This window comes from Planococcus citri, chromosome 4 (assembly GCF_950023065.1).
Source record: "Planococcus citri chromosome 4, ihPlaCitr1.1, whole genome shotgun sequence".
Taxonomy (NCBI): Eukaryota; Metazoa; Arthropoda; class Insecta; order Hemiptera; family Pseudococcidae; genus Planococcus; species Planococcus citri.
The window spans coordinates 18095968-18112061 of NC_088680.1; the positions used below are offsets into that span (position 1 = coordinate 18095968).

A 16094-nucleotide genomic window follows, 5' to 3' on the forward strand; every position below is an offset into this window, starting at 1 on the left:
AAACCAGCAATTGGCAACGAAACTTGGAGCATTATGCATTGTGTACGAATATTTTGCTCGATACTCACGTATCAATTATTATTACACAGAAAATTATGATTGATGATTTATCGAGTGTAATATGCATGTACGAGTATAAGTTGTTGAATGTACTCGTACATACGAAGAAATTGACCGCACTTAATCATCGTACACTTGCATAAAATGACGTATACGACACGTTAACGCTTATAAATTTTCTATAATGACTTGATACAAGAAATATTGCGAGTAATAAATAAGCAGTGTACGAATTGAAAGGATTTATTTTATTTTTCTGGCGTATTTTTATACGTACATCCAATATATTCGTTAATTTTTTGCCATTTTCAGTTAATGAAATGAAATTTAGGAGGTCAATTGGGTGAGAGTTCAGTTCAGCATCAAGATTTGTTCTCATAAGTTCAACTGAAAGCAGACGAGAGACTATTGACGGGAGGGGTGAGGGGGAATTGCCACGACGATATTACACGTGATGAAAAGTTGATTCCCATAATAACCTATTAGGGCCACTTTTGAGCCAATCTGGAACCTCCAGCAAGAGTTCGATTTTCTCCAACGCTGTGGACAACACTTTGATTCAGTTGGAGATTCCAGATCATTTCCAAAATGATTGAAATCGATTTTCAAATTCCTACATAAATTTTCAAAGTTTCACAAAAAATCAAAAGATTCATTTCGGTAGCTAAACACTTTTGATTCTGAGGTGTTTCGAGCTCAACTGAAGTTGCGACTGCACATTTATAAAAAAAAAATCAAAAAAATTCGTAAAGATGTTTGCAAATTATGTTCTTTTACAAAATAATGAAATTTTTCCAAAATAAAAGATCAGGAAAATGCATTTCTCTTTTTTTCCCGTTAATATGGAAAAACCCTACAAAAAGTAAGGTCAACGACATGATAAAATCAATTTTTTTATTTTTGAGTAAATGTAACAAATTAAAATAAGTCATTTTCTTCCAAAAACGCTACAAAAAATGTGACTGATTTTTTAAAAAATTTGGCAAAAAAATTTTACAAACATCAAATTTTACGTTTCAAAAAAAATCAAATTCAAAATTTATAGCTTTCTCGTTCAAAAATCATCAATTGCAGTGGTTAAAACTTGCAATTGATCAATTTTTCAACCTCAGGGAGGTAGGCTACCTTAGAATTAGAAAAAAAAATTGAAAATTTTTCATCACAATTTCAGAGAAACACTGCAGCATTTTTTATTACTCAACAAAGCAATTTGATGGTGAAAATATTAATGAAATGTGAAAAACTGATTTTTTTTGCTTCAACGTCATCATATTGAAATAAAAAATTGACTCCCTTCCCCCTCCAAAAAATTGAAATCACGTGGGCAATTTACTTCCAAAAACGTTACAAAAAATTTTAGACCAATTTTTTAAAAATTTACTAAAAAAAAATTTCACTAACTTCAATTTTACGTTTGAAAGAAAACGACTTCTAAATTTATACCTTCTCGTTCAAAAATCATCAACTCCAGAGGTCAAAACTTGGAATTTATTAATTTTTCAATCCTACGAAAATTATTACCCCAGCCAGGCAGGCTACCTAAAGATGAAAAAAAAATCAAAAATTTTCCTGACACCAAAAAAAATAAAATAAATGAAATTGAAAAAATAAATTCGTATTTTCAAAAAATTTTAAATCATACTCGTAATTTCAAAGAAACACTGCAGCATTTTTTTGTTACTTACTCAAAACAAAGCAATTTGATGGTTAAAATTATAATGAAATATGAAAAAACTGATTTTTTTTTTCTTCAACGTCATTTATTGAAATAAAAAATTGGCCCCCTTCCCCCTCTAAAAAATCAAAATCATGTAGGGAGAACATGAAAATTAAAAAAAAATTGTAAGAAATAATTGACTGAATTATCGAGAATTTGGAGAATTTTTTCATACCTATTCAAAAAGCAAACCCTCTCTTTTTTCGTTCAAATAAAAAATAATAATAAAAAAATGGAAAAGAAATAAATTTATAAGTAATTTAATCCCTCCTCCTAAAAAGTTGAGATCACGTGAAAAAATTAAAAAATCAATTTTTCTTTCTAAATCGTCAAAAAAAACTCTTTTCTCTCAAAAAATCCCTTTATAAAAACATACCCGCAGTTTGTTAAACATTATTACTTGAGAAAGGGAAAGGGAAAGTCCAAACATCAAAGACTTTGCAATGATAAATTTTCACTCCTAAAGTAAATTTTGTTACATTTTTTTTTGTAATTCTTCAGTTTTGCTGGTAGAAACAATCCAATGAAGATCAAATAAAACAGAATGACTCTTTTTACAGATTTTAATTCATCGGTTTTTCCGCCCAATTTTCAAGTACATACTAACATATTTTGCCTGAAAACAAAAAAGAGTTGATGTTTCAACTTTTTGAATTATTTTTTTTAGTATTCAAAATAATGATCTTTGAATATTTTGCCACAATTTCTCCATTTCTCGAATTCCGACGTTTTCTTTACGCATACTTTTTCAAGACACTCTAAATAATTAAAAAAATCGTTCCAAAATTTCTTAATATCTCAGAAACAAAATTTGTTCAAATAATTCCAATGACTTTGGATTTTTTTTTCAATTTTACAGTGTTGCCTTCCTTTGAATTTGAATCATTTTCATGATTTCGTGCTGTATTGGCAATGTCCTTCCCCCCTCTTCTCCTATCCACACATCAGCTGGTCGTTATTCCCAATCAAAAGATTAGTACATGTGTCTTTTTAAATTCGAATTTAGTTTCTTTCAACTCTCTTATCCTCCAATCTCTCTTCTATAGTTTTTTTTCTTACTCACACAGACTCTCTCACCCCCCCTCCCTCCAAAAATGGATTTCTATATCCCTCGATCGCAGAAAATTTCAAAAACGATCAAAAATATGGACAACAAGACTGGCCAAGATCTCAATGAAATTTGAATTCAGGTTCCAGATCTTCTTGACTTATCAAAAGCTGTTTTCAAGTTTTCAAGAGCTAACTTTCTGATCAAAGCAAAGGTATCACACAATTTATAAGAAAGAATGCAACATTTTTAAAATAAAACTTCCAAACAGTTCTAAATTTTAGAACTTTTCGACTTTCTTTGTTTTTCATAAATTCTCTTTGATTTACATCTTTCCAAGATTGCCAACCTGCGAAAATAAATCACCAGCTGCCGAATTTATCGAATTTCGATTACATCTATCTATTGATGTTTTTCCCCATGAATCGAACATACGACCTTTGACGAACAGTATCGGCACAATTAAGGGGAAAATAATCTTCCAAAAAAACCGTAAGTAATCATTTTTTATCACGTACACCGAATTGAGTCTGATTTAATATTATTTTTAGGCAAAACAAAAACAGTTCCCTGTTATTTATAAATCTTAATCACCTCGAAGAGATAACAACAGTTCGGTATCATTTCACGATAAGCTGTTTTTCCACCTAGTAAGGATATTTCACAAAAAATAGAACATCAATCTCGTACTTGAATAGTCAGCACTAGTGAAATCTTCCTGCACCTGTCCAGTAAGTATAAAGTCCATTTACCATCTGTTTTGGTAACGATGTTTACCAATGAGATAATGAATCCGTTTCAGGGGAAATATCAGCTATCGTCGTAAATCTCTCGGAATTTTCTCTCATTACTTAATGTGTATTTTCGAGTAAGTAAGTAATCTATTTTCAGCAATTATTTTGACTTCTAAGACGTAATTAGCACGCATTATCTTTTATCTTACAGATATTTCAAAAAATCAAAGAGCCTACAAAGATTCCAAAAACTGACCTAAATTATTGGAATTTCTCTCAAACAACCTCGACAGTTCCAAAAACGTACATACAACCAAAGGAACTAGGAAGAGAAAAATCACCACCACTAAACAATCCTCGAAATTCGAATACATTCCACCTGTGGTGTACATTCGATACAAACACCATCATTTACACGTTGCTTGGACCTATCGGCTGATGCTTTGGCAGCAGCCAAACAACAGTAATATTTCACTATTTCGCCAATTACTTTTAAACAATTCGAACGAATACCAGCCTTATATGAATTTCTCTCTCTCTCTCTCGCCATTCTTTCATCCTCGTATAGTGTATTCGTGTGTACTCTACATGCCTACCTACGAATAAATACGTATCTATATGTAGCTGGAGTTGGAGTTACAAAAACCAAACTCTCGGCTACCATTCAGCATCTTCCGCAGCTGATGCCACCGATGCGCCATAAACACACCGAATAGAGAAGAAAAAAAGCAACCACGCGCATAAATCTTGTTTCGAGAAGACAGCCGCAGGCTCATTTGAATTTTTTATTCGATATACTCGTCTATATTCTCCATCTCCTCACACACACACACTCTTCCACCAAATACAAAAAGTCTATTCGAATAGCATCACACAAACACACACACAGGTATACAATATGTTATAAGCTGAGGCTGATTTGGTCCAGACCATACAGAGATTAACGGGCCGCGATTTAAAAACCCCCCATCTTTTCTTTCTCTCTCTCTCTTACTCATTCATTAGACGAGTATACAGATATATACGTCTTTAAACACAATAGAACATAATTCAAAGGAAACATTTAATTGCCTGTTTCCCGATTCTCGTATGTGTAGTCTCTGTACTGCTGCGACTCTCTTTAATCGCACCGTATACTATACCGGGTATCTTACACTTTGATCTTATATTAGGTATAGTAAACACGAGCAATTGTAAGCTTAACCCCTGAGCTTGAACACCTATTCATCTCAAACCCCTTGATTTTTCATCATAATGCACTTTTCTTCACTTAATCAGGCATCCAGCATCCCGAAAAATTCGAATTGAAAAAATACACCATGTTTGAAAACGTTTGACTCGAAATTGAACGAAAAGTAGCGCCGAAAATTTTCAAATTTATGTACAGGGTGTCCTAACGATCGTGGAGAAATTCAAAAACTATTCCTTCGAATCATTTTCACTTTCAATCTGGTTTTTCCGAAGGAGGGGGAAAGAAACAGGAGCTGTAAAAATTGCATACTAAGTAGATTTATACTGAAAAAATAATATCAACTGTACGATATTTTCCTTTCATCCATCTAATTTATTCCACAGAATAATGTGGTCAAAATCTTTCGATTTTTTTCTAAGGAAAATTGGAAGGCGATGAAAAAGGTTTTTTTTTTTTTTGGGGGGGGAAGTAACGTACAAAAAGTGCAAAAATTTTTGCATCTGACTTGAAAGCTCCCTTGTCTTCACCTTGGCTCAGAATTTTGAAATTTGGAAAAAACACTAAAAAATCTCAAAATTATTTAAAACAATATGTATCTAGCTAAGTATCTACATACAAATTATTCAAAAATAAAATAAACAGGACGAATTAAAACCAATTCATGAGATGTGTAAACTGTACACGTAAAGCCCTTGATAATGTTATCGACCACTCCCCTCCCCCTCCCCCTCCACGAATCCATTGCCATCTTTTTCGAGCTAATCTGGAGCCCGTAGCAAAAGTTGACTCTGAACTGAAAAAAATGACTCTTCTCCAGCAATTTCAAATCGCTCTCACATTTCCCAAAATTTTGCAAAAAAAATGTAAACAGACCTTACATAATAGCTTAAAAAAAATGTCAAAAAAGAAATCGAGTTTAGAGATCCTACAGCCATCTAGTTTCCCAAAGTAGATTTTTCGAAAAAAAATCATGAAAAATTTCTTCAAGAATTCAATCAATTTTTTTTCAAAAAATCTTAATATTTTTCAAAAAAAAAAAAATACCGCAGAATTTTACTGAAAAAAATTGACGATTTTTTTCAAAACAATGACAATTTTTTCAAAAAATTCTCAACATTTTTTTTAAAAATCCCGATGATTACCTATTTTTTTAACATCTTGAGCCATTTTCTCAAAATTTCGACAATTCTTTTCAAAAATCTCAACAATTTTTACAAAACAACTCCAAAATTAACAATGTTATTTCGTTCAAATTTCAACACTTTTCCCAAATTTCCACAATTTTTTTCAACAAAATCGATACTTTTCCAGAATTTTGACTACCTTTAAATACTGAATTTTTATTAAAAATACTGGCAATTTTTTCAAAAAAATTTCGGTATTAATTTCAAGAAACTCTCGATTGGAATTATTTACGATTTTTGATCTCATTTTGATTAATCGTGTTCGAAATCAAAAAATCAATTTCAGGCTCAAAAATAGACTTTGGATCAAAAATCGATCTGTCATTATTCGATCTTCGAACTGTCTAACAAAACTTCCAGACAAAACATCATGACTTTTTCATGACCTATTTTTCACATTTTTACCGCATGAAAATCCATTCCTTACCCCCCCCCTCTCATTAAATATCTTGAAACTGCGAGGAAATTTTTGTTTAATTTTGTAGGCAAATAGGTTAAAGTTTTTTCATTTTTCCAACTTTTAGAACTATTTTTTTATTTTTTTTATTTTTCTTCATTTTATGGGCTTTTTAAAAGTTTTCCAGTAAAGTGTGTTTCGAGCAAAATTCATGACTTTTTCATGACTTTCAAGACCGTTAGACATCCTGATCTGATATAATCGATTATGTCCGAAATGATAAATCAATCTTAGCTTTAATAGACGACTTCTTGATCATGAAACGATCAATTGTACACCCAGAAAATCGATTTAATTTTCAAAATCATATGATCAATCATTGGTCGAGAAATTATCATTTTTTAAATTTTAATTCAGCAAAATTACGTTTTTATATTCTGTAAAAGCGATCTAAAAATGGATTTTTTCGATCGCGATCGATTTTTTGATTTTTAATTTCGATCAAGTCTTAGGTAATGTTTGTTTGAAAAAAAAAATACCAAAATTGAATTTCGTTTTTTCAAAAAAATCGATACTTTTGATTCCAGAATTTGATCACGAGAAGTGATCGATCTTTTTAAAAACCATTGGGAGACCTATACTTAGGAGAACCAGCATTCGTTATAATTAGACAAATATATAATTTCATTTTGAATGATTCAGATTGGTCTTGGTCTCATCTGAACCATAAAAACAGGATTTTCACTCGATAATTTTTACAACCAAACCATTCCATCTCCCGAAATGAAACCATTTCAGGCAAAATGCCTAACATAGGCCCCCATAAAACCACCAAAGTAATCTCTTATACATGAGAAATAGACATTTATCAACTTTCCAAAGAAGAAAGAGTCGGTTCGCAGATCCCTGCGAGACATTTAAGTTTAACAAGTCGAATTATTATCGTAATCGTAATAATAATACCGTACACGTGTCAACTAAGCCCAGCCGCGAGTTTATTGAAAAAAAAAAGCAGAGGAAAGAAACTACTACTTGCGCATACAATAAGGGGAGAATAGTACACAATGAATGAGCCAAGAGAGACTCTTCGTTCGGGCGATCATGGTCGTAAAATCGCTACGTTTATAGAATTATGGCGAAAATTTTCACTCGTGTAATGGAATTGAGCCAGCGTCAACCTAAAGGCTAAAACCCAGGGGTTGAATTATAAGACCTCGTATAACTGGGTAATATTTACACAATTTGAACCCTTTCTTGTTCTTTTTTTTCCTCTCATTTCCACAGCACTACGAAGAAAGTTTATTACTACGCCTATGTACATTATACATCGTACCCCCCCCCCAACCACCTCCTTCATCTAACTCTGAAAACGATATCCGCTCGGTACATACAGAGCAATGACAAATTATCCGATGCGATGCTACGTGAGAATAAGAATGGAGGGAAATTGACTCGAATTAAGGGTTATTGTTTCAAAGCTCTCGTAATGAAGAATCGATACGACGTGGCGCAGCACGAAGCGATGAGGATGATTTTGTAGTTTTTGTTAAACTGACAAGGATAAATAAATTAAGAACGGAGGAAGGATGAGGATGGAGAAGGGGTGAATTATATAGGATAAAATTATCTCGTAATGAAATTGTATTTTTTTTACGATAGGGGTTGGAGACTAGAGACAGCAAACGCGTTTAAAAAGGGGGCGACTTAATCGCGGTGATGTTCATTATGTCGTTGTGTATACCAATCAAACGTAATTGTTGTGATCCTTCTCTCCTCGTATCATATACTTCCCCCTCGCCAAGCATCGAGTTATAAAGCACAAAAGTATTAATCGACTGGATACGATGACAATGTTTACATTATTGTTCGTCGTTGTTACGCGGTTCTTTTTTCTGATCTCATATTTTCAACTTAACGAGTCGTAGATCGTAGATGAAGATCGAGATGAGGTTTTTCATCGTGATACTTGTACAGGGTGTCCCAATATTAGGATTAATTTGAATGAAGTGAAATTCAATTTTTGGAGTTCAAGTGCAGTATGCAGTAAAGTATTTTCTGGGGGTCAATTTTGACGACTTATCAAAACCAACCCCCAAAATTCAGAAATTTTTTTGCGATTGATTGACTCAAACAAGGTGTCTAACTAAACCTCAAAGTGAAAAAGCATGACTTAAGGGGGACTTTTTTCAAAAAATTTACGATTTCTGGAGGGGGGGGGGGTATTGAATTTTTTCACGACGTTCACAAATTTTTACATTTTTTAAAGGAAGTTTTGAATTGACGAGCTTTGCAATCTTGAATCAAAAATATCGATATTTGGAAACAAGAAATTCAATTTTGGTAATAAATGTTTCCAAACAAACACTAAAGATACTTCATCCAAATCAAAAATGAAGAAATCGATCGATTAACAAAATCTATTATTTAGAAGAGTGCATTTTAGAGTACCTGCATATTATTTAAAAACGTAACGTTGCCGAATTAAATTTAAACAAAATGATCATTTCGACCACGATTGATCAAAAGATACTGAAAATTAAACCGATTTTTAGGGTATAATTGATCGTTTCATGATCAAGAAGTCTATTAAAGCTGAGATTGATTCATAATTTCGGAGATGATCGATCATATATAAGATCGAAAATTTAAAAAAATCAATGATTAGGTAAAAGTCTATTTTTGAGGCTAAAATTTATGTTTTCATTTCAAACACGATTAATTAAATGAGATCAAAAATCGTAAATAATTCAAATCCAGAGTTTTTTGAAATGAATAAGTTAGATTTTTTTTCGTTGAAAAAATTTCCAGTATTTTTTTTAAAAGTTCAAGATTTAAAATAGTGGTCAACATTTTGGAAAAAGTGTTGATTTTGTTGAATAAAATTGTGAAAATTTGAGGAAAATGTCAAAATTTGAAGGAAAAAACATTGTGGATTTGGAAGGTGTTTTGTAAAACTTGTTGAGATTTTTCAAAAGAATTGTCAAGATTCTGACGAGAAAATGGCTCAAGATGTAAAAAAAAAATCATCAGGATTTTTAAAGAAGAATGTCGAAAATTTTTTGAAAAATATTTTCACCTTTTTGGAAAGGATAGACAATTTTTTTAGTATAATTCTGCGATAATTAAGTAGGTATTTCTTCTCTTTTTTGAAAAAAATTTGTAAAAAATTGATGAAAGTTTTCGAATTTTTGAAGATATTTTTCATGTTTTTTTTTTTTGAGAAAAAGGTGAAAAATTATTATGTAACATTTGTTTAGATTTTTTGCAAAATTTTGGGAACTGTGAGAGTGATTTGAAATTGCTATAGAGGAAAATCAGCTTTTACTACAGGCTCCAGATTAGCTTGAAAATGGTGGCAATGGATTAGGGGAGGGGGAGAGGTCGATAACACCAACAGGGGCTTTACCGTACACCCATGAATTGGTTTTAATTCGTCCTGTTCATATTATTTTTGAATAATTTAAGTAAATAGGTATCGTTTTAAATGATTTTGAGATTTTTAAATTTTTTTTCTAAATTTTCAAAATCCCGAGTCAAGGTGAAGACAAGGGAGCTTTCAAGTCAGATGCAAAAAATTTTGCACTTTTTTTTACGTTACTTTCCAGGGTATAGATCTACCGATAGTTCTTAAAAAGATCGATCACATTTCATGATCAAGTGTTTTTTTCAAGCTATTTTTCAGTTTTTGATTTTTTTAAAATTTTATTCAAAAAGAGAACAGAACATTTTACTGCCAAGTGAAGCAAAGGCGTAAAATGTTCAAAAAAATTTCCAATTTAAAAATTTTGCACTTTTTAGCGCCGTTTTTGGCGAATTTTCGGCAATTTCTGATAAAAATTTAGACGTTTTCGCAACTTTAGCAGTGGCGTAGCCAGGATTCTATCAAGGAGGGGGCAAAACCAGATTTTTAGGCATGAAAAATCGAAATGAGGGGTAATTTTCTGGAAATCTATCGTGATGTGTGGTGATATCATGAAAAATAAGGTAAAATTACAGCTCGAGCGAAAATTTTTAGAAAAAATGATTCCAAACAAACAACAAAAAAACGTCCATTTTTGCATGTTTTCTTTCGAATTTTCGTTCGCAAGGGGGGGGGCATGGCCCCCCTCGCCCCCCTTGGCTACGCCACTGAACTTTAGGGACTTGAGAGACCTCGTAAACACCCTTAATTTCTTAGACGTTGGAAAAAAAATTAGTCAGGTGGGAAAAACAATGAAATTTTTTGAAAATTCCACAAAAAGGGAAATACATTAAAAATTGTAAGTCTGATTTTTAAAACAGCAGGACTTTCTGATAAAGTTGTTGAAAAGTATGACAACTGCGGACTTGTAGGACTGTTAGACACCCTGTCAAGTGTCAAATCTGGGATGTTTCTGAAATTTATTGTTTCGAGTGAAATTTAACTTTACACGGTTGACCAAGAATTCAAAAAAAAAAAATGTTTGTTCAAGTTGAGGTTAAAGTAGGTATTCAATTTCTGATCGAAATATATCAAAATATGAGAGAAACTTCATGTTCAACAATATTTGCCTCAATTTCCTCCATCGAATGTCGGTTTTTTTTTGCAAAATCGATATTTTGTCCTGGAAAAATCGAAAAAAAAACATCAACTTTTTCCAGGAAGTAATTTTTGATACTTCTGAATTTTCTACAATTTCTTGAATTCTAAATGAATAAAAACCACCCTCCAGCTCTCAAAAAAGTAAGAAAACCCAAAAATCTCAACAAAGAAAACCACGTGTCTTCAAAATTCATTTAGGGTAATGGGTAAATCATTTACGTATTTTTGGAACCACTTGGCGCAGCTTTTTCGAATTTTTCGAACTTTTTTTACTTTACCTACATAATTTTTGGAATTCTCAAAATCTTTCTTTTTTTCTTCATTCCTGGTTTCAAAACTTCCCTCGTTTTTGTACATTTTAATATAATTTTTTCTTTTCTTCAGCTATTACACCTACCTAGTTCAGTTCAATACAACCGAGCGCCACTGAGAAAAAATATCACACGAAGGGATATTGCCTGTCTTTGAAATCGAAGCCCAAACAAAATAGCCCACGTATCATATTTTCTACACTTTTATAGGTGGTACTTACCGCAAATGAAAATGCCGAAAAACACTAATGGCCGTAATAGCCAATCCATTACAGGGTCTCTTTTGGTTTGCACATTATACCATGCCTGATTCAGCAACCTGCAAGCAAAAAAGCCACATACTACGTTATAAATCAATATACCAACATTTTACACACTACAGTATTGTATATTATTCTTCTCCCTCAAAAAAAGAGAGAGAGAGAGAACAAAACAAGGTAATCTATACAATTTACAACAAAAGCCAACACACCAGACACCCCACTGGAACGGACATTGCCTTGACATTCGAGGAATAATACACTATACACTAGTATTACATCTTCTATAGCGAAGGATCATACAAGAGAACAACTGAACAAGTCCAAAAATCCCAGGATAGCAAAATTCTCTCATCTAACGTATAGTACAGGTCTTTGGCACTTTCTAAAAATTACACCAAAACTAGGTACTCGTACGAGTATTATTTTTACTGCACTGTACGAATAAAAGTACACGATGGTACTACATATACTCGTACTATTACGATGCAGTATAAAAAGTATAAGTACGAGTACACGTAGATGTGAATTACATACAGAGAGAGACACGATGTCTACGCTCAGCACATACACATACTCTCTCCTCTTCGCATCTCCTTGTTTATATACTCTCCTTCCGGAACCGTACACAGTACAACACTCATTGGTACACTACACTATACTCGCGCACATTCATTTCTCATTTTCTTGGCACACTGCACAGTGCACGTTTCATTTCACAAATATTCATTACTTATAATGTATTAGTATTACGATGTATGCCATATAACGAAATCGACTTGGACTGGCAGAATTTTAGCCAAAGTACAAATACAACTGCACACCAATTATCGACGCGACCAAAGAGGCCAAGAGGGAGCAATATCAATTATCATATCACTCTGTTACATTACAATACCACCCCCGAATCCTTGATGAATATCCCTCTTCTCTCCTATCAGCCTACGTCGATTTTCAACCCATAAACACCCGCGAACGATAAGTAGCAACTCACGTTCAAATCAAATCGATGATAATACGAGTATCCGGTTCAACCAGTTGCTCTGTCTGCGTCTTGCGATCTATCTCTTATTCCGTCTCTCTAACGTAAACGTATACAATAGGACGATTAAACGACCTTGAGGTAGGAAGGAAGAATGTCCTATATATTTTTTTCACGTATTTAATGAACGCACGATACTCACGACGGATTTAAAACTGCACAAAATTCCCTCTGCCTTTCTTAACCACCCCCCCCCACTTTTACAGTAATTTTTACTTCAAATTTTGTTGTAAAATATTGAAAAATCAATTAACACTGACTTCTCCAGAAGTAGTTTGAGTAGTTGGAGAAGAAAACATGGCCAGAAGAAAAAACAATTTGAAGTAGAGTGCATAACTTTTTGTACAGAAAAATGATTAGAAAATAGGTCAGTTTCGTTCAAATGACATGAAACTTCAATTTGAGCCAAAATTTCAATCTCAAGTTAATTTCTCGAAGAATTCAAAATTTTCAAGGGAATAAGTTCATCAGATCTCTTTTTCTTATTTTTTAATCAACAACCTGAAACGTAGCAGAGTTTTTAATCGAATTTTCAAATTCGATTGCAGGACTTCAAAAGAGTTCTTACGAAACAAACCCATCAATAAAATGTTTTCCATTCTCTCTCCACCTTTCAACTAGACTCGCAGTGCATGTTCAAATTTTGGCAATTTTCATGAATTTTGAATTCATTTTAACGAGATTTTACATTGTTTAATGCAATTTTTCCTACATTTATCAAATCAAATCGTTTATTGCAGTGGACAGCTTTAGCTGTATTTACAATGTCAATAAACTAGGTATTACTTACAATATTAACACAGTTGGTACTGCCGGAGGGGGGGGGGGGTGAATCGAAAATACAGATAAGTAATTAAATTATACAAAATATTAAGAAATACTCTTTTGTGAGAAAAATAAGTTTGAAATGAGAAAAAAAAGAAGGGAAAATTAACACAAAACCAAAAAAAAAACCAAAAAAAAAAAAACATATTATGAGATACAGCTCATGAAAAAACAGTAAAATACTCTTTTGTGGGAAGAATAGAAAGTTTAAAATAAAATGACACACAAAAAAAAAAGTTTAAATAACAAGAGATTATAAAAATTACAGTAGGAAAACAACTAAATAATCTAGCTGCAACATTTCTTCAACACTGTAGAACCCATATTTCTATAGCCAATATTTGAGTTTATTTCAGTGTTGCAAGAGTGGTGGTTTCAGCACTACTCTCACTCCTTACTCACTCCAAAGGAAATGTCAACACTCTTACTCCACTCCTACTCCACTCCTTACTCCCATTGTCCATTGTTTTTCATTATTTTTCAGGAATTTTGACTCTACAGATATTGAGTGATTGATTATATCCATAAATTAAAGGTGTAAGATGGTAAAAGTATATCAATAATTGATAAAATAGTATCATTGATGATAATAATGAGAAAAACAGTAAAATAAACAACTAAAAAAATTGAAAATACTGAAAATACCGAATACAATACGTGAGTAACAGCAACATTTTGATGTAATTTAGTCACAAAATTAGGGAAAAACAGAGGAGTAAAGAGTTTTGATTTGACAACACTCCAACTCCACTCCTACTCCTTTCAAAAATTCTCACTCCTTGCACTCCTTACTCCTACTCTTACTCCACTCTTGCAACACTGGTTTATTTTTGAAAATTTTTTGGATACTATATTTTTTAGCTCCTGTGGTATTTTGTTATAAAATTTTGAGGCCATGAAATCAATGTTATTTTGCATATTTTTCGTTCTTAAATTTTCACTTATGGCCAAGAATGTACTCACATGGAGCTGGCAGTATTTCATTTTCAATAAAGACTGGTCTACAGGATTCTCTTGGATGTTTTCGAAACATTATTCTTAGAACTCTTTTTTGTATTAGAAGTACACGATGGAGTAGGCTGTGGTTACCACCCCAAAGTGCTATTCCATAGCTTAGATTAGAGTGAAATAGGCCAAAGTATGCGATTTTTAAAGTATGAGAGTGTGTAATAAGATCAATATCACTACTTGGTGGTAAGTTTCAAGATTTTTACACCATTTTAACGAGTTTTAACATTGTTTTGAGAAATTTTTGTCAAATATTGTTCAATTTTACCAAAATTTTGTCCATTTAAAAATCGTTTGCAATTTTCGGGCCATTTTAACAAATTTTAGCATTATGTATTTTACAATTTTTTTTTCAAATTTCGCACAATCCAACTGAAATTTTATCAAGTTCTTATAATTTTTACAATGTTTATACTATTTCATTTTTTTGAACAAAGTTGAGTTTATTTATGTTTTTGCAAGAAAACACAAATTTATGAATATCATTGCTGATTCTTTGGCCAGGAAGGCAGTCTACACAGTCGAGCAAAACAAGTTGAAAATCCTTGCTATGACACCGCGTCAAGTAATTGGAACTTCCATTTGTGAGAAACGTAGGCTCCAAAAGATTGAAGAATATGCCTTCAATAACAGCCACCTGGATCCAACATTTGTCCAAAAAGGTGATTGAGATCTTATGGCAAACCATAGGCAATACTCGTACAAAAAATGGACCTCAGGTAAGTTGCATCAAAAGAAGACAGGTCCCTTTATCATAATTCATAATCTAATGAAACGGTCACAATTGTTACCTATTAAAACCAACTGATGACTCTGAAATTGATAGGGTCACAAACATTCGTCAACTAACTCTCTTTATTACAATTTTTCATTTTTAAAATTGTTTTTTTTTTCATTTCAAGTTTTGAGCCAAATTCATGACTTTTTATGACTTTTTTGACCACCCACTGAAATTCACTACTTCTTTGTGATTTTCTTGACCCTTAAGACACTCTGTCATAGTTTTAATGCCATTTAAACAAGTTTTAACATAATTTTATGCAATTTTTGACAAGTTTTGTATGCTTTTACCAGAATTTAGCAAATTGTTTGTTCAATTTCACAAAAATTTAATCAAATTCTGAAACATTCAATTGATTTCTAGTCATATACAATACTGTTTTGATGTTACCCATATTTTAATAAGTTTTCAAACCATTTTATGCAATTTTTAACAAACTTTGCTCAATTTTATAGCCATTTCATAAATTTTATAAATTTTCAATCATCTCTTCAATCTGGAGGATTTTATCAATTTTCCATAATTTGCAATAATTATTTTTATGACATTTTAACAAGTTTGGCTCAATTTTACAATAAATTCCCATAAATTTTCAATCTCTGCAATTTTACCAAAATTTTGCCCAAAATCTGAAGAATTTCAATAATTTTATTAAATATTAATAATTTTTTTAATTCCATGCTTACACTTTTAAACATTATTTTATGCAAATTTTACGGATTTCATCAATTTTTTGGTAATTTTTATTCATCTAAGACACTTAAAAACCCATACAGCGGGTTTTGTAGCAAAATTCACTCCTTACCATGTTACGTAAAAAAAACCTCGAGGAATTTCTTCGTTAATTACACGCAAACGTCCGTCGCATAATTTGTTGTTCTTTTGGCTCAACGTGACAGTTCCTCGAAATATCGCTCTTCTTTTATATGTATTATACAAGATCCTCGTGACCAAACCCTTCCCTCCTCCTCCAT

General features: G+C 32.2%; 1 protein-coding gene across 3 annotated transcripts in view; it reads right to left on the reverse strand.

Moving 5' to 3' along the window:
- LOC135842512 (repulsive guidance molecule A-like) overlaps positions 1 to 16094 on the reverse strand; it is a 214983-nt gene that overhangs the window by 32526 nt on the left and 166363 nt on the right. For all 3 annotated transcript variants that reach the window (XM_065360006.1, XM_065360004.1, XM_065360005.1), the window contains one exon: positions 11426 to 11523. In XM_065360006.1, coding sequence (XP_065216078.1) covers positions 11426 to 11474 — 49 coding nt within the window. In that variant the 5' untranslated portion in view covers positions 11475 to 11523. The remainder of the gene's footprint in view (positions 1 to 11425; positions 11524 to 16094) is intronic.